Below are 27753 nucleotides of genomic sequence, written 5' to 3' on the forward strand. Positions count from 1 at the left end.
ACATTAACAATAACTATTGTTGTTGTTTTAAAATGATATTCATTATTATTAATTTTACAATGTTTTTAAAAAGTAATACATAATAATTATTATTAAATGAAGTATTTCTACACAAGTTACATCTAAATTGTGGCATTATGCACCTTTCTGGCCTGAGCCTGAAGAGAGGGGATGAAGTTGTTTAGTTTGTCTCTATTAGGGGCTTGAAGAAGGAAGGCAAAGACTCTTGTGAGGATGTTCGTTCGGTCTGCTGGTGAAGCAGGAGGAGGACTAAACACCAGTTCATCCAGTTGCACCGGTGTGAGAACAGGAAGCACTTCCACCTGCAAATGACATGAGACACAAACTTCACTGACACACATTTACAAAGCTTTTATATATGTGTTCAGCCAGTCTTTACTCGAATCATCACTAACAGCAAAAACCTTTGACTCACAGCTGAAAAATTGCGGCTCAATTTTGAAATAACTTGAAGCTGTGCAAACTGAAAGAAACTGCCAAAGTTTTGCAGGATGAAGTCCAAACTGTTGTTAAATGGCAACGTGCAATCGACACCTGAAACGACAACATGAAATACTTTGTTCATTTCTGGTCATTTATATGTCCTGTAAAGTATTAAATTAAATTATGAAGAGTCTAACAATACTCTTAATGTGTCTGTTAAATTGAATGACAAATAACATCTACTTGTGTTTTGACGTTGTGACAGGAAAGGAACAATGAAGTCGCTGAGGACCCATCTCTGTGTTGCATTGTTCATCAGTCCAGAATTATTATTTAGCTCCACAAAACTGCAGAAATAAAACAGTTAGAGATGTAAGAGGATAGCGATTACAAAAGTATTTTTGACAAGCAGATTAATCAGGGGCATCACTAGATCCTTTTTACAAGTCCCAGTGAAATACTGCGGTGCCACAGTAAAATATTATGTCAATGGAAATTACCAGTCGACGGTCACTGATCTGAGAATAATTTTCATTGATACAATTATGCCATGTGTGTTTTCCATCAGTTGTTTATAATGAGTACTAGTGTTGCCAAATTTGCAAATTAATGAAATTGTCACTTTATACAATGTAACTATGATCAACTTACATTGTGCGGTAACTTTCACAGGTGAGGTTTTTGTTGCTGAGACAGGACAGGACTCTTTGAGATACTGATGGTAAGAAGGGCTTTAGTCGCCCCTGAAACCATGAGCGAACGAAGACAGGATCTCTCAGTCTCTGAGGACTAAAGCGATCGACCCGGACTTCAACAAGCACATCCAGAACATCAGACAAAGACACATTGCTGGGACTCGGAGTCTGGAAAATAAACATATTTTATAAATTACATTAAAAGCAAGGGTTTGCATGACTTGGTTTTATCTTGTTTAAAATTAATTCAGACTTTTATTTGTCGTTTTTTTGGCAACTTTATTTTAATATTTTATATTCACACTGCATTTCAGAAGTCCTGGGGTCAGTAAAATTTTCTTAATTATTTTTTTTTTTTACTATTATTCAGCAAAGACAAAAGTGGAAGTAAATACATTATGATTTTACAAAATATTTCTGTCAAAAGAATGCTAATTAATCACGGTTTCCACAAAAAAAATTAAGCAGCACATCTGTTTTCAACATTAATAATAATAAGAAATATCTCTTAAGCATAAAATCAGCATATTAGAATGATTTCTGAAGGATCATGTGACACTGAAGACGAGTAATAGTGATGAGAATAATGGTGAGCAGAAAATACTTCTTTCCAAAACATTATAAAAACTTCCTGGCCTCAAGAATTTGTCCAGTAGTGTGATATAAAAAAATAGGCTTCTTACCATGTTGGAAAATTTTAGCAGTGCATCATCAAGGTTTGTGCTGGTTTTGGTGAAGAAAAGCTTCCAGGTCTCTTTTCCCACCTTGCTGGGCTGTTTGCAAGCCAACACGTCGGCCACTTGTTGAGAGTTCAACTGTGACAACTGATGACACAAATAAGCTTTTATTAAAACTAAATCAATGACTAAAAAACCTAAGTGTTTTTCTTTTGTGTAATATTACCGTTGGTAGACAGGCAAACTGCAACACAGTGAAGTTGCAAAGATTCAGTGGGCCTGTTGCATTTGGAGCCGCTACTTTCAAGAACTGATCCAAAGCAGAGCTGCAAACCAGAAGAACATGCAACATGTATTACAGACCATTGTGTCCTCAGTGCTTTAACTCATTTGAGTGCAGACAGGAAAGCTCACCTGTTGACACTTGCACAGAGGGAAGACTCTGGAAAAGGACAAGACAACAAAGACTTTAAGTTTTAGAAACATCACTGACATCTCAAATCAAGTAGGATATAATCAGTCCCTTACCATTTACAGGAGTTGTTGTGCACTGCAAGAGTGAGAACAAATGTTGCATTACAATTGTTTTTTCATTGAAACGTAAAAACAGACACAATCTACTGAACATGAAATGTATCTTTTTGTTCATCATTACTTACTTGACTCGCTCTCTCAATGCACTCTGGAGGGAAATAAAACACAATTCACACTTTAATGCAGGCAGAATTTTGCACTCAGTTATTTTGATGTGATCAACGTATTGAGGAGCAAGTGTTATTGTTCGATTCTGCCTCACCATCGGGAGGAATCATCATCACTGAGTCTCTGATCGTCAGCAGGGCTTCAGACTGGTTAGAAGGGACTGATGATAATGTTTGATCCATCTGGTCAAAGCTGATTCACAGAGAAAAGACAAAAAAAATGTGATCTTATTCAATACTAATACATCCAGATCACTATTTGTTTTGGTTTTTAAAAGCCACTTACAAGATTTTGTAGTTTTCACAACTGAAGTTTGCCTGCAAAAGAGACAGAAGGGAAAACATTACATTGTTGGACAGGAACAAAATGGATAATAAAGTTGATACATAAACAAACAACAACATCAATAATAGTAATAATAATTTTGTTTTAAATATTTTAAACAATATTATTAAAAACATTAACAATAACTATTGTTGTTGTTTTAAAACTATATTTATTATTATTATTAATTTTACAATGTTTTTAAAAAGTAATACATAATAATTATTATTATCATTATTATTAAATGAAGTATTTCTACACAGGTTACATCTAAATTGTGGCATTATGCACCTTTCTGGCCTGAGCCTGAAGAGAGGGGATGAAGTTGTTTAGTTTGTCTCTATTAGGGGCTTGAAGAAGGAAGGCAAAGACTCTTGTGAGGATGTTCGTTCGGTCTGCTGGTGAAGCAGGAGGAGGACTAAACACCAGTTCATCCAGTTGCACCGGTGTGAGAACAGGAAGCACTTCCACCTGCAAATGACATGAGACACAAACTTCACTGACACACATTTACAAAGCTTTTATATATGTGTTCAGCCAGTCTTTACTCGAATCATCACTAACAGCAAAAACCTTTGACTCACAGCTGAAAAATTGCGGCTCAATTTTGAAATAACTTGAAGCTGTGCAAACTGAAAGAAACTGCCAAAGTTTTGCAGGATGAAGTCCAAACTGTTGTTAAATGGCAACGTGCAATCGACACCTGAAACGACAACATGAAATACTTTGTTAATTTCTGGTCATTTATATGTCCTGTAAAGTATTAAATTAAATTATGAAGAGTCTAACAATACTCTTAATGTGTCTGTTAAATTGAATGACAAATAACATCTACTTGTGTTTTGACGTTGTGACAGGAAAGGAACAATGAAGTCGCTGAGGACCCATCTCTGTGTTGCATTGTTCATCAGTCCAGAATTATTATTTAGCTCCACCAAACTGCAGAAATAAAACAGTCAGAGATGTAAGAGGATAGCGATTACAAAAGTATTTTTGACAACCACATTACTCAGGGGCATCACTAAGGGGCATCACTAGATCCTTTTTTTACAAGTCCCAGTGAAATACTGCGGTGCCACAGTAAAATATTATGTCAATGGAAATTACCAGTCGACGGTCACTGATCTGAGAATAATTTTCATTGATACAATTATGCCATGTGTGTTTTCCATCAGTTGTTTATAATGAGTACTAGTGTTGCCAGATTTGCAAATTAATGAAATTGTCACTTTATACAATGTAACTATGACCAACTTACATTGTGCGGTAACTTTCACAGGTGAGGTTTTTGTTGCTGAGACAGGACAGGACTCTTTGAGATACTGATGGTAAGAAGGGCTTTAGTCGCCCCTGAAACCATGAGCGAATGAAGACAGGATCTCTCAGTCTCTGAGGACTAAAGCGATCGACCCGGACTTCAACAAGCACATCCAGAACATCAGACAAAGACACATTGCTGGGACTCGGAGTCTGGAAAATAAACATATTTTATAAATTACATTAAAAGCAAGGGTTTGCATGACTTGGTTTTATCTTGTTTAAAATTAATTCAGACTTTTATTTGTCGTTTTTTTGGCAACTTTATTTTAATATTTTATATTCACACTGCATTTCAGAAGTCCTGGGGTCAGTAAAATTTTCTTAATTTTTTTTTTTTTTTTTTTACTTTTATTCAGCAAAGACAAAAGTGTAAGTAAATACATTATGATTTTACAAAATATTTCTGTCAAAAGAATGCTAATTAATCACGGTTTCCACAAAAAAAATTAAGCAGCACATCTGTTTTCAACATTTATAATAAGAAGAAATATCTCTTAAGCATAAAATCAGCATATTAGAATGATTTCTGAAGGATCATGTGACACTGAAGACGAGTAATAGTGATGAGAATAATGGTGAGCAGAAAATACTTCTTTCCAAAACATTATAAAAACTTCCTGGCCTCAAGAATTTGTCCAGTAGTGTGATATAAAAAATAGGCTTCTTACCATGTTGGAAAATTTTAGCAGTGCATCATCAAGGTTTGTGCTGGTTTTGGTGAAGAAAAGCTTCCAGGTCTCTTTTCCCACATTGCTGGGCTGTTTGCAAGCCAACACGTCGGCCACTTGTTGAGAGTTCAACTGTGACAACTGATGACACAAATAAGCTTTTATTAAAACTAAATCAATGACTAAAAAACCTAAGTGTTTTTCTTTTGTGTAATATTACCGTTGGTAGACAGGCAAACTGCAACACAGTGAAGTTGCAAAGATTCAGTGGGCCTGTTGCATTTGGAGCCGCTACTTTCAAGAACTGATCCAAAGCAGAGCTGCAAACCAGAAGAACATGCAACATGTATTACAGACCATTGTGTCCTCAGTGCTTTAACTCATTTGAGTGCAGACAGGAAAGCTCACCTGTTGACACTTGCACAGAGGGAAGACTCTGGAAAAGGACAAGACAACAAAGACTTTAAGTTTTAGAAACATCACTGACATCTCAAATCAAGTAGGATATAATCAGTCCCTTACCATTTACAGGAGTTGTTGTGCACTGCAAGAGTGAGAACAAATGTTGCATTACAATTGTTTTTTCATTGAAACGTAAAAACAGACACAATCTACTGAACATGAAATGTATCTTTTTGTTCATCATTACTTACTTGACTCGCTCTCTCAATGCACTCTGGAGGGAAATAAAACACAATTCACACTTTAATGCAGGCAGAATTTTGCACTCAGTTATTTTGATGTGATCAACGTATTGAGGAGCAAGTGTTATTGTTCGATTCTGCCTCACCATCGGGAGGAATCATCATCACTGAGTCTCTGATCGTCAGCAGGGCTTCAGACTGGTTAGAAGGGACTGATGATAATGTCTGATCCATCTGGTCAAAGCTGATTCACAGAGAAAAGACAAAAAAAATGTGATCTTATTCAATACTAATACATCCAGATCACTATTTGTTTTGGTTTTTAAAAGCCACTTACAAGATTTTGTAGTTTTCACAACTGAAGTTTGCCTGCAAAAGAGACAGAAGGGAAAACATTACATTGTTGGACAGGAACAAAATGGATAATAAAGTCGATACATAAACAAACAACAACATCAATAATAGTAATAATAATTTTGTTTTAAATATTTTAAACAATATTATTAAAAACATTAACAATAACTATTGTTGTTGTTTTAAAACGATATTTATTATTATTATTAATTTTACAATGTTTTTAAAAAGTAATACATAATAATTATTATTATCATTATTATTAAATGAAGTATTTCTACACAGGTTACATCTAAATTGTGGCATTATGCACCTTTCTGGCCTGAGCCTGAAGAGAGGGGATGAAGTTGTTTAGTTTGTCTCTGTTAGGGGCTTGAAGAAGGAAGGCAAAGACTCTTGTGAGGATGTTCGTTCGGTCTGCTGGTGAAGCAGGAGGAGGACTAAACACCAGTTCATCCAGTTGCACCGGTGTGAGAACAGGAAGCACTTCCACCTGCAAATGACATGAGACACAAACTTCACTGACACACATTTACAAAGCTTTTATATATGTGTTCAGCCAGTCTTTACTCGAATCATCACTAACAGCAAAAACCTTTGACTCACAGCTGAAAAATTGCGGCTCAATTTTGAAATAACTTGAAGCTGTGCAAACTGAAAGAAACTGCCAAAGTTTTGCAGGATGAAGTCCAAACTGTTGTTAAATGGCAACGTGCAATCGACACCTGAAACGACAACATGAAATACTTTGTTCATTTCTGGTCATTTATATGTCCTGTAAAGTATTAAATTAAATTATGAAGAGTCTAACAATACTCTTAATGTGTCTGTTAAATTGAATGACAAATAACATCTACTTGTGTTTTGACGTTGTGACAGGAAAGGAACAATGAAGTCGCTGAGGACCCATCTCTGTGTTGCATTGTTCATCAGTCCAGAATTATTATTTAGCTCCACCAAACTGCAGAAATAAAACAGTTAGAGATGTAAGAGGATAGCGATTACAAAAGTATTTTTGAAAAGCAGATTACTCAGGGGCATCACTAGATCCTTTTTACAAGTCCCAGTGAAATACACAGTAAAATATTATGTCAATGGAAATTATCGTTCACTGACCTGAGAATAATTTTCATTGATACAATTATGCCATGTGTGTTTTCCATCAGCTGTTTATAATGAGTACTAGTGTTGCCAGATTTGCAAATTAATGAAATCGTGATTCAATTTGATTTACTCAGACAGTTCACTCACAAACTGAATCAGTTTTAGCCACACCAAAATAGTAACAATATATTTTAGAAGGCAGCGAACAAACAGGACCTTGTTTGTAATAGGTTAATTTAATAATAATTTCTATTGTCATTATTGCTATTATCTTTTTTATTTTATTTTTATTCGTTTTTTTATTTTTAATTTTGGTTTCTGGATCCGCGTACAACCAGAAAGTTAATTCAATCTCAAGCAGGATGTGAGTGTTAACTTATCGTCTGGTTTTTGATAAGATAATGAACAGTTTTCAGATATCAGCTGAAGGGAATGTGAGGAACATACAGCGCATTGTAGGCCTGACAGCTGAAGCTACGGGTGGCGAGGCAAGACAGGAATTCTCTTGACATTTTGGGCAGCAGAGGCTTCATCTTGATTTGGAACCAGAATCTCATGAACTCCACATCAACAAGATTTCCAGATGTGAAGCTTTCAGCTGGAAGTTCTGCAAACAAGGCTGTGAGGTTGCTCTGAGATGAGTTTTTTACCTAAATCAAAAAGAAACGTCTTGTCAAAAAAAGGCAGTCCTTTGAATATAACACACACACACACAAAATGTTTCCCTCATTTTTATTTGTATCCTTACGGATTGCTCCATCTGTGTCTGCAGTGGGCTGGAGAGTTCAGTGATCAGAAGTCGCAGGTTTTCCTCAGTGAAGTTCAAATTTGATTGAGCAACACAATTAATCGCTTTCGCCAGACTCTCTCCAGTCTGCGATATCTGCAAATGACCAGAAAGTAGCTTTATACCAAAACTGCAGTCAGTTGATATCTGGGCTGTAAATCAGTTTGAGATATTTTCATATTGTAGTAGGTGTTCCAGTGTTTGTACATGCGAACAAAACAACATTGTGTGGTGGTTTTATTTTTCACATTCTTTAGATGTGTGACATTGTTGGACCTGATCAGGGTGTGGTTAACTATGCATAAGAATGAAAACTTGAGGTTTATGAAAGACTCACAAGACAGGAACTATTATTGCTGGTGACTTTACAAATGTCGATAGGATCTGCAGTTTGAGGTTCTGGAGCACTGAAAAATGTATAAAGAGCACAGCATTAGTTAAAACAAATCAGATATGATGTGAGGAACATATGTTTCTAATTGTAGTGCATGTACTAGTGGCAATCCTATACACACCGCAATCCTTTTCTTAATTAGTAACTTAGTTTTGTTTTCCAGTAAATGTTTGTCTTGTTTCCCAAATATTAAATAATTCTAAATAGTAAAATAGTAAGACTTGTTATCAGAGAATATATTTATATTAAATGCAGTTTGCTGAGGGCCAAAAGCTAGCTTTAATTCCAGATTTTCTGAAAACAGTTCTCTTAGCATATTGTACAATTTTCCTTGTGAAATGTATTTATCACGTTTGAATAAGATTTTCTATTTGTTTTAATGGAAAAAAGACAAAAATACTGATTAAAAAGACTTTTTGCGCTTTGTTTGCATCCTTTAAGGAGGTCAAAAATGTTCTGCAATCATTTAACATTTTTACCTCCTGTTTCTTCTGAGTGCTCTAATTTTATAATGCAGACAGAAGTGCTACTCACAAAACAAAGTTGGATATTGTTGCGAGATCGTTAGGTAAAGTCTGGTTAGTTTGCAGATATTTCTTCATCACAGGAATAACCACAATCTGGAACCATTCACTGACGTTGCTGATGTTAAAAGTACTTATTGGGGTTTGGTTGGTGTCAAAGCTCAGGGTCCAGTTCACCAGAAGATTTGTTGCATTTCTGATACTGTTTATATCTGTCTGAAAGAGAACAAACCCAGAAAATCTGTCGAACAGGCTTATGCATATTAAGGTAATTAAGTTAAAGGCATCTTTAAAATGTGATGCTCCTGGCACAAGAAAAACTAAGAGAGGCAATTAATAGGATTGGGGTATAATTGTATGTAAATAAAATAAACATTATACTGACTCTAAAGCCACCTTTTTTAACGTCTATTCCTTGTTTTCATCTGCCACAATAATGTAATTTCTTTGAATTATTCATTTGGGAGTATTTAATAGCTTTATACATTTGATTCATCATTCTGCATTTCAAACTATGTTAAAAAAATGTAAGGACTGACATCCCGGCCTAAATAGGCCTATTATACTATTTTATATCACACACACACACACACACACACACACACACACACACACACACACACACACACTTACTTTCTGAGCAATGGTCACACATGATCTGATGAATCTTCCCAGTGGTCTCAAATATACCTGGAAGTCTGTGAGGTTCTGCACACAGATGTGACAAGAATTAGCATCATCTTCTTCATTCATGTTTCATCACTGGACTTCATCATCATATACAAAACTCTTATCTAACCTTGATCAATCCAACTGAAGTGGCACTGGTAATGTTAAGTGTTATGTTCGTGAGCGGCTGTAGGAAACTCTGGAAGATCTTATTGATGGCATCAATATTTAGACTAGCAGTTGCCATCAACTGAAAGATCAGCTCAGCTTTCTGCTCTGGACTGAGTTTATCTAGGACATCCAGCTGCAAAGAAACACAAAGATTCAAACGAATGACCTCGACAGTAAAGGCCCGTTCACACTTCACACCGAGAACAATAACTATAAAGACGACTATATTAGCTTCCACACCAAAGGGCGATAACATTCATTTGTTCGAAACGTCTTGTCGCCTGCCTCTTAGACATCGCCTGAGGTGAAAATCACGTTTTTAATGTTGTCTATATGTCTATGTGGTGATTTTAATATGGTTTAAGACAAACCATGTTCACATGCATAAGTCAATACCATTGCTGAGTATTTTCTCCTTAAAACTGCAGTGAACCAGAGTCTCAAAAACGCGGTTTGAAGTCGTCAGTGTTCTCTACGTCACAAAATCTGTTGTAACCGGTCTGACGTTGAAGAGAGCGATACATAACGTATTACCATTCTGATACATCGACTTGTGTAGACGACCCTGTATAATTCTCTCTTCTTCCTCCTCTTCTTCTATTTCTGACTAAACTTCTTTAAGTTATTGACTACGGGGGACTGTAGAATGCGCGAGCTCGTTTATCCAGGGATTCTGATTCAGCCTGTTTTTCTCGTTCCTCAGCTGGAAAAATTTGTTTTTGTGAAAGTGATTCTAAATATATATTCTACCACTATGCCGTTATAGTGGTGGTGTGGACTGGACTAGTCTTTTGAATATTTTTAAAACTATATATTTACCGTTATAATTGTCGTCCTTGGAGTGAACAGGCTTAATGCTAGGATTCAACTGCTCGCTTTGATCTACTTACCCCATTAAAGTCCGTTTTCAGAGCTGTGAAATCTGCCAGGCTTGCGCTAGCAGAGAATGTTTGGAAGTTCTGCATAAACCATTCACTGGTGCCGTTTGCACTTTTCACACATCCAGCTTTAAAAGAAACTCAAAGTCAGCTAACTCATAGCCAGTTAAAAAGCTCATAGTCTTTTAACTGTAGTAGCCTACGTGACATCTAAAATATATTATTGCAGAAAATACAGTACCGTCAGATGTATTTCTTGCCAGAAAAGGTTTTATGAAGTTCTGATACACCATCCTTTGTCTTTCAGTACCGATTTGCAAGCTTAGATCCTGTACCCTGTAAAATGTAAATTAAGTTGATTGTCTCCAACAACAAACAGCTAGAATATCTCAGAATATTTATAGCAAGATTTATGGGATATAGGCTACACACAGTGCATGGAAGCTCTGGCAGGTTAGGCTGCTTTGACTCAGGCAGGACAGAGTCTCTCTGGACAGAGATGACAGGTATGGACTGAGCTTCACTTGGAACCAGAGCCTTGCAAACCCCACATCACTCAGTGCTCCCACTATTGTCTCATTGGACCTGGCATTATTGATGGAGCTCACCACAAGACTAACGTCAAGTCTAGATCTCTGTTTGGATGATTAAAAAGGCACTGGATAGGTGACTTTATTTTAACGAGCTGTAAATATGTTTGAAATATGTTGATATTTAGATTTACTGTACCAGCAATGTGTACAAATCAAAGGTAGAGTCAGCAAATGCTTTGAGATTTTTGAGATTCCCCTGCGATACGTCTGAAAGTGGGCCTATCCCTGAACAGGTGAGGATGTTGTTGAGTGTTAAATTTGAGAACTGAAAGAGGAATGGGGAAACAAATGATGAATGATTCACATAATATGGAAACCTAATATTGCCCACATCATATTGCATCAAAAGATAAAAACTCACTGAAGCGCATGAACCAGTATTAGAAACTGTGCCTGTAAAAAAAAAAAAAAAAAAAACATATGAAAGGGGGAAAAGAGTTGACTGGAATATTCAGTTTTGTGGGAAACAAATATTCAAAACGCACCATCTTGAAAGTCCACCACACACTGAAGAAACAGAAAAAAAAATCAAATCCATAAAACTGTTGTTAATCGTAAATTAATCATCATCACAATCAAGCAAGTTTTCTTTCTATCAAAGTTAGTGTGCAAGAACACTCATTTATTTCAATCAAGCAAAACTTGGAAAATGATTGAATAAATAATTTCCAAGGATACAATTGTAATTATTCTAACATTTAACAAGCAGCATCCACAAAATAATGTTGCGCAGAAAGTGCTAAATACCTCTCCATTTATCAGTGTGACGAATCCTATAAAAGAGAAAGTGTGACTCGTGAACAGTGTCTCTTTAGAGAAATATATATAAAAAAAATTGTGATTAATTAGATCAATAAAAAAACAGCTCCTCTTACCTAAAGCAAACAGCACAGAAAGCTGAAAGTTTGCCATTTTCACACCGACACCCCTGATCTTAAACAAATAGAATGCAACAATGACATTATTTCAAACACACTGAACTTGCATGTGATGAATAATTATCTTCTTCTTTATTCTAAATATATATAATAATAATTATAAATTAATATAAATATTAATTTATATATATAATATATCAAATATAATATATATTTTTTAAAAACAGGAATGTGAGGAGGACAAGCACTTACCTGTAACAGGAGTATCTGTGTGTGTGTGTGACAGTCAGCAGCCCTGCAGGTCCACTATTAACTGAGGTATCAGAAGGGTGTGGTCCTGTTTACCCACGTCAGCAAATACAAAACAAGACCAACAACTGGCTACTTCTCGAAAATGGCAAAACAAGATGCATGATTACATTCCTTTGCTATCAAAAAAATAATCAAGTCTTCTTTCAATTTTAACTGAGATTCATCAATTATATACAGCATATATTTTTTTAGAAGAGCAACGTTTTCTTTTTCTTTGGAAATTAATCAGACCCCATTTAATCGGCGTCTTTAACTATACGTGTACTAATGTTCAAATGAATAAAATGCACTTATGTGTACATGTTTTTTACACTGTACTTATATTGCTTAATTACAGCTGTAATTTCTGTAATTAGGTCTATTATTACACTGTTGACACTTCTGTTATTTACATGATGGATACAGTGCTCATGTCAGTTAAATTTTTGATGCATTAAAATGCTGGGTTGTTTTAACCCATGTTTGTGTTCAATATGGACAAACGGAACCGTTTGTTTAAATTAACCTAGATATTTGACCCAAACATGGGCTGAAACAACCCAGCATTTTTACAGTGTAACATTTACTAACAATGAGCAATACATACACTCCCCTAAAGGATTATAGGAACACCTGTTCAATTTCTCATTAATGCAATTATCTAATCAACCTATCACATGGCAGTTGCTTCAATGCATTCAGGGGTGTGGTCCTGGTCAAGACAATCTCCTGAACTCCAAACTGAATGTCAGAATGGGAAAGAAAGGTGATTTAAGCAATTTTGAGCGTGGCATGGTTGTTGGTGCCAGACGGGCCGGTCTGAGTATTTCACAATCTGCTCACTTACTGGGATTTTCACGCACAACCATTTCTAGGGTTTACAAAGAATGGTGTGAAAAGGGAAAAACATCCAGTATGCAGCAGTCCTGTGGGCGAAAATGCCTTGTTGATGCTAGAGGTCAGAGGAGAAGGGGCCGACTGATTCAAGCTGATAGAAGAGCAACTTTGACTGAAATAACCACTCGTTACAACCGAGGTATGCAGCAAAGCATTTGTGAAGCCACAACACGCACAACCTTGAGGCGGATGGGCTACAACACCAGAAGACCCCACCGGGTACCACTCATCTCCACTACAAATAGGAAAAAGAGGCTACAATTTGCAAGAGCTCACCAAAATTGGACAGTTGAAGACTGGAAAAATTTTGCCTGGTCTGATGAGTCTCTATTTATGTTGAGACATTCAGATGGTAGAGTCAGAATTTGGCATAAACCGAATGAGAACATGGATCCATCATGCCTTGTTACCACTGTGCAGGCTGGTGGTGGTGGTGTAATGGTGTGGGGGATGTTTTCTTGGCACACTTTAGGCCCCTTAGTGCCAATTGGGCATCATTTAAATGCCACGGCCTACCTGAGCATTGTTTCTGACCATGTCCATCCCTTTATGGCCACCATGTACCCATCCTCTGATGGCTACTTCCAGCAGGATAATGCACCATGTCACAAAGCTCGAATCATTTCAAATTGGTTTCTTGAACATGACAATGAGTTCACTGTACTAAAATGGCCCCCACAGTCACCAGATCTCAACCCAATAGAGCATCTTTGGGATGTGGTGGAACGGGAGCTTCGTACCCTGGATGTGCATCCCACAAATCTCCATCAACTGCAAGATGCTATCCTATCAATATGGGCCAACATTTCTAAAGAATGCTTTCAGCACCTTGTTGAATCAATGCCACGTAGAATTAACGCAGTTATGAAGGTGAAAGGGGGTCAAACACAGTATTAGTATGGTGTTCCTAATAATCCTTTAGGTGAGTGTATATAACAGAATTTATACATTTTTGTTAATGTTAATTAATAAAAAATAAAATGTTCATTGTTAGTTCAAATTACACCAGGACCATACCATAATAATACCAACAGACTTTTGATTATATGAATGTATGAGAAAATGTTGAAATTAGCATGGATTGAGATTAAGCATTTTTCCTTCTTAGTTCATGTTAACTAATGCAACCTTGGTGTAAAGTTTTACCAATAAAATAAACATAAACATACCATTCTGGTTTGGACATTGCCGAAAGAATTGTGAATGTTTCGCTAGACCCTTCAGTTTAAAACATTAATAATCTATTTAAAACATTGATGTAATTTGAGGCCTTTTGATGTCATCTACTTCAACACGAATATTCTTAACAGGTCAATCCTAGATATTTACAGTAGCTAATAAAACAACTGAACCCTGCTTTGCATCAGTAGTACTGTATAAACGTGCATAATTACATTAAGTGCTCTATTAAATGTGTATTTGAAAGCAATTTTAATTGGACACTTATAGACACAATAGTATCTGGATGTATTCCAATGAGGCAGGAACATTTACTGTACAACAACTGTCAATTACCAGACTAAACCAGTTTAGATTGTCAAACCTGCTTTCAGCTGCAACCCACTTCAACTTGTAGACTTATACAATAGTTAAACTGTTGCCTTTATAACCCAGTGGAGGAGAAGTGTTGATGATGTCTTCGTTGAAATGTCTGGCATTGTTGTTTTTACTACATCCTCTTGAACAAGATTACAACTGAGAACATTGCTTTGGTTTTGGAATGTTGTCCCAGGATTAACAGTTGTACTTGGTGAAATGATGTCGATCAAACATGGACTACATAAATGACAGCAGTGTAACAAACTAGTGTGAAAATATCAGTGAAACTATTAAACAAGCAAGAAACAATTTTATTCAAACTCTCTCTGTGATTGCCAAGGGGCAAGCAGTCTTACTTTTTGTCATAAAATTAGACCAATGTAACTGATTTCAAAAAGTTATGAACAGTCTTAAAGAAAAAAACATTTGATGACTAGCTTGTACTATTCTTAGTAGTTTATGCAACCAGCCCCTGGTTTCACAGACAGGGCGTAGAGTAAACCAGGATGGGCCTTAGTTCAAATAGGACATTGAGCTTTTAATAAACGTGCCTTAGAAGAAAACAAAAAAACATTGGTGTTCATCTTGAGACAAAACAATGGCTCTGACATATTTTAAGATTGGCCAGTGCAGATTGCTTCAGTTAAAAGAAGTCTGGGAATAGGCGGAAGCCTTGTCTGTCATAAAAAGTAAAAAGTCCTAAATACATTTTCCAGATTCTTTCAACTCAATACATGTGCACCTGTGCAGAAACACTCGTTGTCAGAGTGACAAACAAAATCAGTAATTATAGGTAACATCAAACCACCAAATCATCTTAGAAATGCCAGGAATCACTGCTGCATTGAGTGTCAGTGACCCTGATTAAAGAAAATGATACCATACACGCGGAACATTAACACGAAGACATTGAGAAAAAGAAACTAACTTCTAGAAACTTTACAAACCTGCTTATCAGTTGACGGAAACTCAGTATTCATGTTTCTTAGGGGTGAGCGGGGTACAAACTAACGCAGGGATATAACATACATGGTTTTAAACTTTCCACACATGCTATAGCATGACAAAACCTATTAGTTGCCATATCAAGACTATAGAGAAAAAATGGTCAAAATTAAAACAAATCTTCAAAAGATATCACTGAACATTTATTTCATTTTTCATTTTTCATCTCTGTTTTCTGTTTATTTAAAATTAGACAAACCTGATATTATGTAAATTTTATTTATTAGGATAAACCCCTTGAGATGCATCATCTCGTTTTCAAGGGGGTCCTAAAATACATCACAGCCATCACAAGAGAACAATAATACAATAAACAAAAGTACAATTATACATATTTGACAAACAAATACATACAGAACCACAGACACAAATCCACACAAAGAACAAGAACAAGAAAAAAAAAGAGATTTTTTTTTTTTTTTTTTAATCTTATACTGTATCTTTTTTTTAACAGTTTAAATGGTTATTTAATGCTTATCTAAGCAGCAGAAGACACTTTAAATCCCAGTTGTGCAGGTGGGGCATGTTCTGCGGAATCTCAGTACTTAAGTAAAAGTACAAATAACCAGAGACATATTTACTTTAGTAAAAGTAGAAGTACCACAATGACAACCCTACTTAAGTAAAAAGTAAAAAGTACCTGATTTTAAATGTACTTTAAGTATTAAAAGTAAAAGTACTTGCATAACAATTTATTCTCTTAATGTCTATATTCTAATGATTAATAAAACAGTTAATCCTAACTCATTCAACCTAATACTCATATAATGATGTTCAATATGATGGAAAAGCAGTTATATTTTAAGTTTTTGTCACCATTTCTGAACAAGCTTGCAATTAGGCAATATACACATCAAGCTTACTATATAGGGCTACCCTTATTATATACGGTGTATATATATATATATATATATATATATATATATATATATATAAACACACATATGTTAAAACGCCGTATATGACGGCGTTTGGCTGTAAACGCGATTCATTTATGGCGTAATTATGAACCTCTTGGCTTGCCATACTAATCCTAACCAAACGTATAATACACACGCACCCCACATCACTACTAAACCTACCAATGCGTTTCCTATGCATGTAAAAACTAATTTTCGCGTATAAATTGCACGATAAACACACTGCGTGCTATAGAGACCTTTCTTTTACTGTCTATGATAGAGACGCATTTAGTGTGACCGGGTTGATATATCTATGGCAACCAAACTTCACTGGTGAGACAGAAACGTGCGATGAACGGACAGTCAGGATGACGTTTTGGCAGGGGAAAACTGATCAGAAAATGTAACGAAAATGTATCAGAATGTTGTAGAAATGTAGTGGAGTAGAAAGTATAATAATTGCTGCAAAATGTAACGAAGTAAAAGTAAAAACTATGCACTATTGATTCTACTTAAGTAAAGTACAGATACGTGAAAAATTTACTTAAGTAATGTAACGAAGTATTTGTACTTCGTTACATTCCACCACTGTCGCTACAATCTGCCCCTATTAGAACTATGCTATTCTATTCTATACTTTTATGAATTATATTCAGAAACCATGAGAAAAAGGTGAATAAAGACATGAGTCAATGTTCAGAAATTATTAATTATTACTATGTTTTGAACTATGCTGTATAGCTGTTTCTTGTGGTGTTTGTTGTTAAACTCAAAAATGTGTTTATTTTTAATTATTAAAAATGCCATTATTTTATATGAAAAGGTTAATAATTGTATTTTATTGACAAAATATTTTAGGTTATCTTGTATATTTTTTAGATAACATTTTAATCATATGATCATAACAATGTGTCCCACCTTTTACTTCCATTCTTTTGGGTTAAATCAAGAAAAAAGTATACACTGTATGAAACAAAATCACATAATTGTTCTAGACATGTGGGAAATTAATGTGGGAAAAATAAATTCTCTAAACCCTAAGTTGATTTACACAAACTGAGAAAGTCAAAAAGTGTTAGGTTGTGCCCCGCTCTCCCCTATATAATAATCATTCGGTGGAGAATTATTTTTTTTCAAATGCTTATTTATCTCCTTGTAGCTGTTCATGGTATTAATGTAGTGAAGAAATTAAAAGGTGAAGTGAATTGATTTGGGTCTGTGACTAGATTCAGTTTCACTTGAGAAATGGTAATTTCCAAAGAAAATAATGACTTTAGGCAATTAAAACCTGTTCAACTTGATGGTTGACTTTGTTCAAGATGCCTGAGTAGACGGCCATCTGAAAAAAAAAAAAACGTTTTTTTTTGTTTTGGAATGCCAGTATTTCTTTATGTTCACTTGTAGTGTGCTTCAAATCTTAAAGGTATATTAAAAAAAACTGTATTTTGCAGATGATGAAATATTAATGAAATAAAATACCACTTGAGCTTTCATGACTGTCTTTTTTCTTTCACTTTAAAAAGTGACCTTTGTAATAATAAATTAAAAGTTTTAGGTTAGAGTACATTTTAAACCATTGTTTTAACAGTCTTTTGTCATGCTTTAAAGAAGTGCACTTATTTTGATGTGCTGACTAACACACTAAAGTACTTGATTATAATTTTAATGTTATTCCATATTACATTTAAAGTTAATATATTCTAAATGTACTGTTTTCAACTTTATTATTGCAAATGTGTAACTACAAATATATTGAAATACATTCAGCAGTACACTTTAACCATATTTCAACAGAATTATGAAATTACATAAAGATGCACTTCAGCTCTGAAGCATGCTTTATTGTGACCGTAGTCTGCAATGCATCAACAGTAGGCGTAAAAAAGTTTGTCATTTTTGGCAGCGTTGCCAAATACTTTTGTCTTTTTTTATTTTATTTGAGCTGCTTGGGTAACTTCGTTTCATTTTCGCGTTTAGACTCGTCTTGCTTCGTTGTGTACTTCCCAGTCCTCCTGTCATGTTTATCTTTCGCGGTTTCGCGCCTCGCACCGTTACGGACTAGTCCATTTTATTGCGAAAGTAGGGGGTGTTATGTGTAGGGACAGATAACCATGAACTGGACATTTTAACTACTACTTCAACATTTCAATAGCCTGGATGCCAGCCCGAACCCCGCCCACAACATTTTTTGGTCGGGAAGTTCAGTCTGGACTCGCTCCATTGAGGAGTAATTATGATCAGTCAAAAAATTTTCGGGCCAATCAAATTGCCAGGGCGGGCTTTATACGATGATGGACAGATGATCTGCAGTTCCTCACGTCATCAAAGAGCGCTTGGTTTGAACTGGTTTCCCTCAAAGATGACAGCAGCTGGAGAATTGAGATTTATTCCGCTATCGCGTCTGTCGTAAAAGAAATCGACAGGGCATTAATTTTAAAAGACGGAAAGAGAACTGCAATGACGGCATTTGTCGATCGTCAAGATGTGTTTGCCGTCCTTCCTACAGGATTCGGCAAAAGTTTAATTTATCAGCTGGCTCCGATGGTCGCTAAGAATATGGGACGCAATGAAAAGCCTGTTGTTTCTCCTTTGGTCGCACTCATGGAGGACCAAGTAAAAGAAGCAACCGAAATGGGCATCAGGGCGATGCAACTCATGTCAAAGCCATCGCTACATCAAACAATGGTGACGCTTTGTTATACTGTACTCGCACACCATACCCATACTGGTAATCACTGTACCCCTTATGAGCGGTTTATTTTTTAAATATAAATAATTAGATGATGTTACTCAATTCAGTTTATTTGCCAGACTCATGTCCAAAACACCACGCAAGACAGAACAAATAAACAAGACAAAGTACAAGAATTACTCATCATTTTGTATTTAAATAATCATTAAAACATAATTTTGGCTCCCGGTCTCTTTTCTCTGAAGACTCAAATGAACACGCTTCTTCAGCCTGGTGTCTTTCGTCGTCTCTCCATTTATTAAAATCAGTCAAGTCGCGCTCCAACCCTGTTATAAAATTGAGACAGGTCAGACAAATGCGAGTAGATTTGTTGGCTTTACTGTCGAGATCTAATCCTAAACGGAGAACTTGTTCGTATGTACATTCACATTTTCTATTTCGTTCAAAAATGTTTTTCGAGTTTGCAAGTACTCTGCGAATCCTTAAATTCTTTTTGCAACACCGGCAAAGGTCGTTAACACTCATTTTTCTTTAAAATACTTTTTCGTGAGTGCGTGCAGTGCAGTTCAGTTCAGTTCTGTTGATATGAGTCGCTCAACATACGTCACTTACTGCGTTGCCCTGATTGGTTGTAGGTCTATCCAATTGAGTGCAGAGTTTTTTTTTTTTCTGGTTCGATTAAGACACGCCTCATAATCAAAGCCCTATGGAGCAGTATCAGACTCACATTCTGAATAGAATATGAGTATGACGAAGTCAGGCTAACATTTCAACGTATTTCTTAAGAATATTAATAACATTTACTATGCTTTTAAAGCGTTCATGATGATAAGGGGCTTTTTCTTTTCTTTTATATATATTTTTTTGAGGTTGGTTGGGGGGCCCCCCTACTACGACCGCTGGTAGGGGGCCCCAAGCAGCCGCCTACCTATGCCTCTATGTTAAGACCGCCACTGCATCAGATATTTCCGAAAACCAGGAGAGCCGGGACGATTGAAACGCAGGACGGATGAAACATTGAAACTCCTACGTCTCGTCAGAGGAGTTTCCAATGAATTGGGATCACGCTAGGGAGACCAATTGCCTTCGAGTGAATTAAAACGAGCCAATGAACATTGGCATGCAGGACTTGCATTCCGCGCCCCGCCTGCCAGTGCGGGTATAAAGCGGAAGTAAGCGCACACACATATGCTCTTTGCTTCGGAGCCAACCGGTTGTGTCCTCTGAGTGGATGAGCTTCAAGATTGGTGTATTATCTTCACGCTCAACGAGTCTGCTGTTTTCTCCGAGACCTCTCTGTGTTGGTGTGACGGCGCTTCAGCGATCTTCGCGATCTCCCGGGTACCAGCTGTTGCTTCACGCGATCTGCCTTTTTTTCATAGAGCTGTTGTCACAGCTGGTATTCGGTTGAGTGCACACAGCGGGCTTGCAGTTTCCCCGCTGTGTTGCCGCGTTTATCCCTGTGTGCTTCAGCACAATAAGAGAGCGTTTTTCTGTGAAAAGAGCAACACGGGTGAAACGTCATCCTGAAAAGGACGCGATCTGCACCCGTGTTGCTCTTTTCTCAGAAAAACGCTGTGTGTTTCTGGATACGGTCAACTTCTGCCTCCGGCCGATGGTCATCGCATGCCCCCTTCGGGTGTGGTAGTGTTGTCCGAGCCAGACCTGGAAATGACGGCTATGCTTGCCCGGGCGGCCGAGAGAGTCGGGCTCGTGTGGAATCCTCCACCGCGTCCCGAACCTTCTCTGCTCGATGATTGGTTTCTCGGGGCGGCCGTGCTGGTTCTCAGCGCTCCGCCCCGGTTCCTTTCTTTCCGGAGGTGCATGATGAGGTGACGAGATCGTGGACGGCCCCTCTGGCGGCCAGACACAGGTCGACTCCCTCCTCCTCCCTCACCACTCTCGATGGCGGGGCAGTGAAGGGATACGAAGGCATCCCCCCAGTGGAACGGTCTGTGGCAATGCAGTTGTGTCCCAAGACCACGTCCACCTGGTGCGGTAACCCTCTGGCTGCTCGTCGCCGAGGGCGCCCTCATGCCACCGCCTCCGCCCCTGCCCAGCCCAAGCAGCAGCCAGCTAAGCAGCAGGATGTCGGCCGCAAGAGAAGTGCCCAGCCCGCTCGGAGTTCGTCTAAGCCCCCAAGCAAGACGAGAGGTAAGCGACCCTGAGACGGGCGACCCAGAGGACGTGATGGCTTCGCTCCCCTCCCGCGCATGTAGGTTCTCTTCCAGTCTGACTGGAAAGGCTTACAGTGCGTGTGGAGAAGCTGCTTCTGCCCTGCATGCCATGGCGATCCTCCAGGTCCACCAGGTCAAGGCGCTCTGTGACATGCAGGAGAGTGGTACCGACCCTGGGGTGCTTCAAGAGATGCTTACGGCGACGGACCTCGCTCTATGGGTAACGAAAGTCACCGCATGTTCCCTGGGCCAGTCGATGTCCACTCTTGTGGTCCAGGAGCGACACCTGTGGCTCACCCTGGCTGATGTGAGGGAGTCGGACAAGAATAGGTTCCTGAACTCCCCCATATCCCAGGGTGGCCTCTTCGGCGACTCGGTGGAGAGCTACGCCCAACAATTCTCCGGCGCCCAGAAGCAGTCGGAGGTGATTAAGCACATCATGCCCCGGAGACAGGCTGTGGCTGCCCCGTCTCCATCGGCTGCGCCTCCGGCTGCTCGTCGCCGAGGGGAACCCTCATGCCGCCGCCTCCGCCCCTGCCCAGCCCAAGCAGCAGCCAGCTAAGCAGCAGGGTGTCGGCCGCAATAGAAGGGCCCAGCCCGCTCGGAGTTCATCTAAGCCCCCCAGCAAGAGGAGAGGTAAGCGACCCTGAGACGGGCGACCCAGAGGACGTGATGGCTGCTCTTCGGGAGGGTGCCTCTGCACCCCTCCTTCCCCAGGAGGAGGGCCGGGTGGAGAATCATCTTTTTCCTTTTCTTTCTGTTCCACCGCTGGCCCACATTTTCAATTAAAGAGCAGTTTTCACTTCCTCTGGGTCACTCACGGTCGGTACTGGCAGTCCAGTTCGACGCTCAATTGCCTCGCCGCTCCCAGTCTCCTCCGTCCAAGAGGGCCAGAATGACAGTATGCGCCACCACGTTGCCTCGCCGCTCTCATTACCCTCGCCCCAGCGCTCAGATGTCAGTGACGCCGCTACGGCCTTGTCACTCTCGTCTTTCGCTGGGCAAGGAGGCGTGGAAACCAGGACTCGACGCCCCCGGGCCTCGCTCCTCGTTTCCCCTCCTTCCTTCGCCTCGGGACATCCAGCAGCCGAACGCCTCAGAGAAAAACGGGCCTTCCCTGCTGCCTGCCCCCCGGTGCAAGCAGGTAGGTGTTTCCCCGCACACCCAGACCCCTCTCTCGGCCGCAGCAATGCCTCCGGTGTCCGGTCTCTGCCTTCCACCTCGCTGCCCCTCCGCGGGTACGCCGGTGGTCCGGGTCGGCTCGTTGGAACGGTCTCTCAAAGCCTGACTAGCGCTTCCGAGGCGGTTCCGCTGGCTCATCCGTACCATCCGGCTCGGCTATGCAATTTAGTTTGCCCGCTGGCCCCCCAAGTACAGGGGCATCTGAAGGACGCGTACTTTCATGTCTCGATTCTTCCTCGACACAGACCGTTTCTTTGGTTTGCGTTCGAGGGTCGGGCATATCAGTACAAGGTCCTACCCTTCGGCTTGGCCCTGTCGCCCCACGTCTTCACGAAAGTCATGGAGGCGGCCATTGTTCCCATGAGAGAACTTGGCGTTCGCATTCTCAACTATCTTGTCGACTGGCTTATAATAGCTCACTCGCGAGATCTTCTGTGCGAACACAGGGACTTGGTGCTTCGGCACCTCAGCCGTTTGGGGCTTCAGGTCAACTGGGACAAGAGCAAACTCTGCCCCACGCAGAGGATCTCTTATCTCGGTATGGAGTTGGACTCAGTCGGTCAGACTGCGCGCCTCACCGAGGAGCGCGTCCAGTCAGTGCTCAACTGCCTCATGTATTTTCAAGGCAGGTCAGCGGTCCCACTGAAACAGTTTCAGAGGCTCCTGGGGCATATGGCAGCCGCAGCCACAGTAACGCCGCTCGGCCTGCTGTATATGAGACCGCTTGAGCGCTGGCTTCACGATCGAGTCCCGAGATGGGCGTGGCAGAACGGCACGTTCCAGGTCAACATTAGCCCGCACTGTCGCCAAACCTTCAGTCCTTGGTCGGACCCTGCTTTTCTACGGGCCGGAGTGCCCTTAGTCCAGGTGTCCAGGCATGCTTTGGTTTTCACAGATGCCTCTGCCAACGGATGGGGGGCCACGTACAACCGGTATGCAGTTCAGGTCTGTGGACGGGGCCTCAGCTGCATTGGCACATCAACTGCCTAGAGTTGCAAGCAGTACGCTTGGCCTTGTGCCGCCTCAAGGGGCTGCTTCTGCACAAGCATGTACTGGTCCGTACGGAGAGCACTGCGACCGTTGCGTACATCAACCATCAAGGTGGTCTACGCTCCCGTCGCATGTCACGACTCGCCCCCCATCTCCTCCTATGGAGTCAGAAGCATCTGAGGTTGCTTCGGGCCATTCACATCCCTGGTGTGCTCAACCATGTAGCCAACGAGCTCTCACAGCAGCCGCCTCTTCCGGGAGAATGGCGACTCCATCCCCAGGCGGTTCAGCTGATATGGGGAATCTTCGGAGACACTCAGATAGATCTGTTTGGCTCTCCGGACACGACCCATTGCCAGTGATTCTATTCCCTGACCGGAAGATCCCTCCGCACGGATGCACGCCAGTGCTGGTGCTGGAAGCACATCTGGCCCCAGGGCCTTCGCAAGTATGCGTTTCCCCAAGTGAGCCTTATCGCCAGAGGTGGGTAGTAACGGAGTACATTTACTTCGTTACATTTACTTGAGTATTTTTTTGGAAAATTTTTACTTTTAAGAGTAGATTTAATTGTGGGTACTTTTACTTTAACTCGAGTACATTTCTAATGAAAAAACTGTACTTTTACTTTGTTACGATGGGCGACGTTCCTCTCGTTACTTTATTTTAATGCAATATGTTGTTAAAAGCGTCTAAATTGTTGTTATGTCTAATGTTGTTATGTCTAAATCGGTTCGCGAATCAGTTTGAATGATCTGTTCAGTTTCCTGCACGCACTAAATCGTCTCGGAGTCGTAACAGGAAGATTTGAGAACGTCAAGAGCGTTGTATGAAGTGGCGGTCCACAGTCTACAGTACAGTCTAGAAAGTAAATCTGCAAATGCATCATATTTTTGCCAGCGATGAAGATCTTAATTAGTTGAACATCTTCGTATGTTACTTCGTAAGCTGTCTGTGAATAATTTATTCCACACGACGATACATTCGATTTCATTCAGGTAATACATTTTACAACCAAACAGATTATTACGCCATATAGCACTACTACAAAGTATGACATTACTCTTTTTTTGGACATATCCATTACTTTATAGTTTTACATTAAAGGTGCTCTAAGCGATGTCATGTGTTTTTTAGGCCAAAACATTTTTTGTCACATACAGCAAACATCTCCTCACTATCCGCTGGCTGCCTGTCCCCTGAACACACTGTAAAGAAACGTGATCTCTGTAGACAGCCCATGCTTCACAAACAGCACCAAAAACAAACTGCAGCGACCCGCTCCCCAAAACATAACAAACTGTTCCAGCCAATGACCGACAAGAAGGGTTTGGGGGTGTGGTTTGGGGGGTTAGTGTGCGGATGAGGAGGAGGGAGGGTCTAGCTAGCCTCCGTTTTGTTTGACAATAGTTCGAACGTCAACAAGAAGTGACGTCACCCAGGATCGCTTAGAGAACCTTTAAATAAGCTATCATCGTCCAGTTTATGAATGTTTGTACACACACAATGTATTGCGCAGTGGCGTGCGAACTTGACTTGAAAACGAATGCCTTTACCTGCCTTATTAGACTCAGTTAACCAGTTTAAAGATGCTTTCATAAATATAGCCTACATTTAAATACATTTTGGAGAACAGACAGAAGAAGATCCGTGCATTTGATCGTTGTTTGTGTTGGGCATGACATGACTGCGAGCACATGTGAAGAGTTTTAACTCTTTCTAATCTGTGTCAATGGTTCCCACACTTTACATATGAATGCAAAACTCCATAGAGTCAGTTTATTCTGACATTGTCTAATAATCCAAATGTAGTTGTATAAGTTACTATACTATTATACAAACCAAAGGACAGGCAATGGTTTTCAGGCTACAGATATAATATACAGATATACAGAAATAATGTTTGTCTCTTCTGTTTTTGTTGCAAAGATAGCTTATCTAATTATGATAATAATAGTCATTTAAATGAAAAAAATATCTAAATAATATCATGTTATATATACAGTATATATATATATATATATATAAATATATATATAGGCCTATGTGATCCAAAGTAACTAGTAACTAACTACTTGAGTAGTTTTTTCATTGGATACTTTTTTACTTTTACTCAAGTAACTTTTAAGATTATTACTTTTACTTTGAGTAAATATTTCTATAAGTACTTGTACTTTTACTTGAGTACAGTTTTTGGATACTCTACCCACCTCTGCTTATCGCACAGACACTGTGCAAAGTCAGGGAGGACGAGGAGCAGGTCTTGCTAGTTGCACTGTACTGGCCCAACCGGACCTGGTTCCCAGAACTTATGCTCCTCGCGACAGCACCTCCTTGGCCCATTCCTCTGAGGAAGGACCTACTTTCTCAGAGACGGGGCACTCTATGGCACCAGCGTCCAGACCTCTGGAGACTCCATGTCTGGTCCCTGGACGGGATGCAGAGGTTCTAGGTGGCCTACCACAGGCTGTGGTAGACACCAACACTTCCGCTAGAGCCCCCTCTACGAGGCGCCTCTATGCGTTGAAGTGGAACCTGTTCATCGATTGGTGTTCTTCCCGCCGGGAAGACCCCCGAACTTGCCCGATCAAAGTCGTGCTTTCCTTTCTGCAAGATGGGTTGGAGCGAAGGCTGTCTCCCTCCACCCTCAAAGTGTATGTTGGCGCAATAGCCGCTCATCACGACGCAGTAGAAGGTAAGTCATTAGGAAAGCACGACCTGGTCATGAGATTCCTTAAGGGTGCCAGGAGGCTAAATCCGCCTCGTAATCCCTCTTGGGACTTAACTTTAGTGCTCAGAGGACTTCAGAGGCCCCCTTTTGAGCCCTTACCGACGGTTGAGTTAAATATCCTGTCTATGAAGACAGCTCTCCTGTTGGCTTTGGCTTCTTTCAAGAGGGTAGGGGATCTGCAGGCATTTTCGGTCGACGAATCGTGCCTGGAGTTCGGACCGGGTCTTTCTCACATTGTTCTGCGACCCCGGTTCGGATATGTGCCCAAGGTTCCCACCACTCCGTTTGTAGATCAGGTAGTGAACCTGCAAGCGCTGCCCCCGGAGGAGGCAGACCCAGCCCTTGCTTTCCTCTGTCCCGTCCGCGCTCTGCGTTGTTACGTGGACAGAACGCAAAGCTTCAGGACCTCAGATCAGCTCTTCGTCTGTTACGGAGGCCAGCAGAAGGGGAAGGCTGTCTCCAAGCAGAGGTTAGCCCACTGGTTAGTGGATGCTATCATCTGGGCTTATGAGTCCCAGGACGTGCCTTGCCCACCTAGGTTGACGGCAAACTCCACTAGGAGTGTCGCCTCCTCCTGGGCACTGGCTGACAGACATCTGTAGAGGTGCGGGCTGGGCGACACCTAACACGTTCGCTAGATTTTATAGCCTCCGTGTTGAACCTGTTTCCTCCCGTGTACTCCCGTGTACGGCCAATAGTGCGAGGAACTAGTTCATGTCGGCTTGCTACGCCATTCCCGCCCCATGGGCCGGATACGTGCATATTTTTGCTCCGTTGGTTCCCCAACATACGGTTAACCTCGTGAGTTCCTCCATCACCCCTCCGGCTCCAGGCGAGGCGGTTCGCCCGGCGCCAGGTCTATTACCTCTCGTGAGTTGTTTTTAGACTGGGTGGCCTTACAGTGGTCCCTACGGCGACCCATTTTTTCCACGTTCCAGCTACCCTCCGGGTTAGCTCCGTGTCTTCCCCTCGACAGACCTGTTCTGTCGTCCCTGCTGAGTACACTCCCACCCCTCGGGCTGGGACTACCTCAGGGACTTCCATATGTTTCACTACCCCACGAGTTAGTACATATGAGTATTCCAGTGCCTCCCTTCGGGCGGGCAGGGGCTCCTCAGCGTTCCCTCCCAAGGGTTGGGCACGCTTCCCCAGTGTTATCCAAATCCACTGAGCGGGTCTTGCGGAACAGCAGTGTGATTCTTCCTAGCTAGCTCCCGCCATAAAGAAAACTAAGAAACTGCTTTGGTGGGAAGCTAAGCTGGGCGCTGGAAGGGGCCAGCACCATGGCGTTTTATTAGGGATCCCAATTCGTTGGAAACTCCTCCGACGAGACCTAGGAGTTCCCGAACGAAAGGGAATGTCTCGGTTACGTATGGTAACCCTCGTTCCCTGAGGAGGGAACGGAGACGTCTCGTCCCGTCGCCATGCTTGCTGTACCTTCGCAGAGGACTGGACACCATCCGGCTCCTCAGCATAAAGCATGTGTGTGCGCTCGCTTCCGCTTTATACCCGCACTGGCAGGCG

General features: G+C 40.5%; 1 protein-coding gene across 1 annotated transcript; it reads right to left on the reverse strand.

Moving 5' to 3' along the window:
- Positions 1-122: 122 nt before the first annotated feature.
- Positions 123-11881, reverse strand: LOC130071023 (uncharacterized). The gene is made up of 39 exons (XM_056235631.1): positions 11824-11881; positions 11696-11721; positions 11434-11455; positions 11310-11341; positions 11085-11213; positions 10788-10990; positions 10597-10691; positions 10368-10483; positions 9437-9610; positions 9271-9345; positions 8648-8853; positions 8057-8126; positions 7681-7815; positions 7380-7582; positions 6686-6789; positions 6435-6553; positions 6142-6321; positions 5812-5843; positions 5621-5718; positions 5484-5506; positions 5353-5374; positions 5239-5266; positions 5051-5150; positions 4831-4971; positions 4101-4312; positions 3678-3781; positions 3427-3545; positions 3134-3313; positions 2804-2835; positions 2613-2710; positions 2476-2498; positions 2345-2366; positions 2231-2258; positions 2043-2142; positions 1823-1963; positions 1096-1307; positions 688-791; positions 437-555; positions 123-323 (listed from the first exon to the last, which is right to left on the reverse strand). The coding sequence occupies exons 1-39, from the start codon at positions 11858-11860 to the stop codon at positions 123-125; spliced, it is 4065 nt and encodes a 1354-aa protein (XP_056091606.1). The 5' UTR covers positions 11861-11881.
- Between the last annotated feature and the right edge of the window lie 15872 nt (positions 11882-27753).

This window comes from Rhinichthys klamathensis, unplaced genomic scaffold (assembly GCF_029890125.1).
Source record: "Rhinichthys klamathensis goyatoka isolate OS25496 unplaced genomic scaffold, OSU_Roscu_1.1 h1tg000425l_1, whole genome shotgun sequence".
Taxonomy (NCBI): Eukaryota; Metazoa; Chordata; class Actinopteri; order Cypriniformes; family Leuciscidae; genus Rhinichthys; species Rhinichthys klamathensis.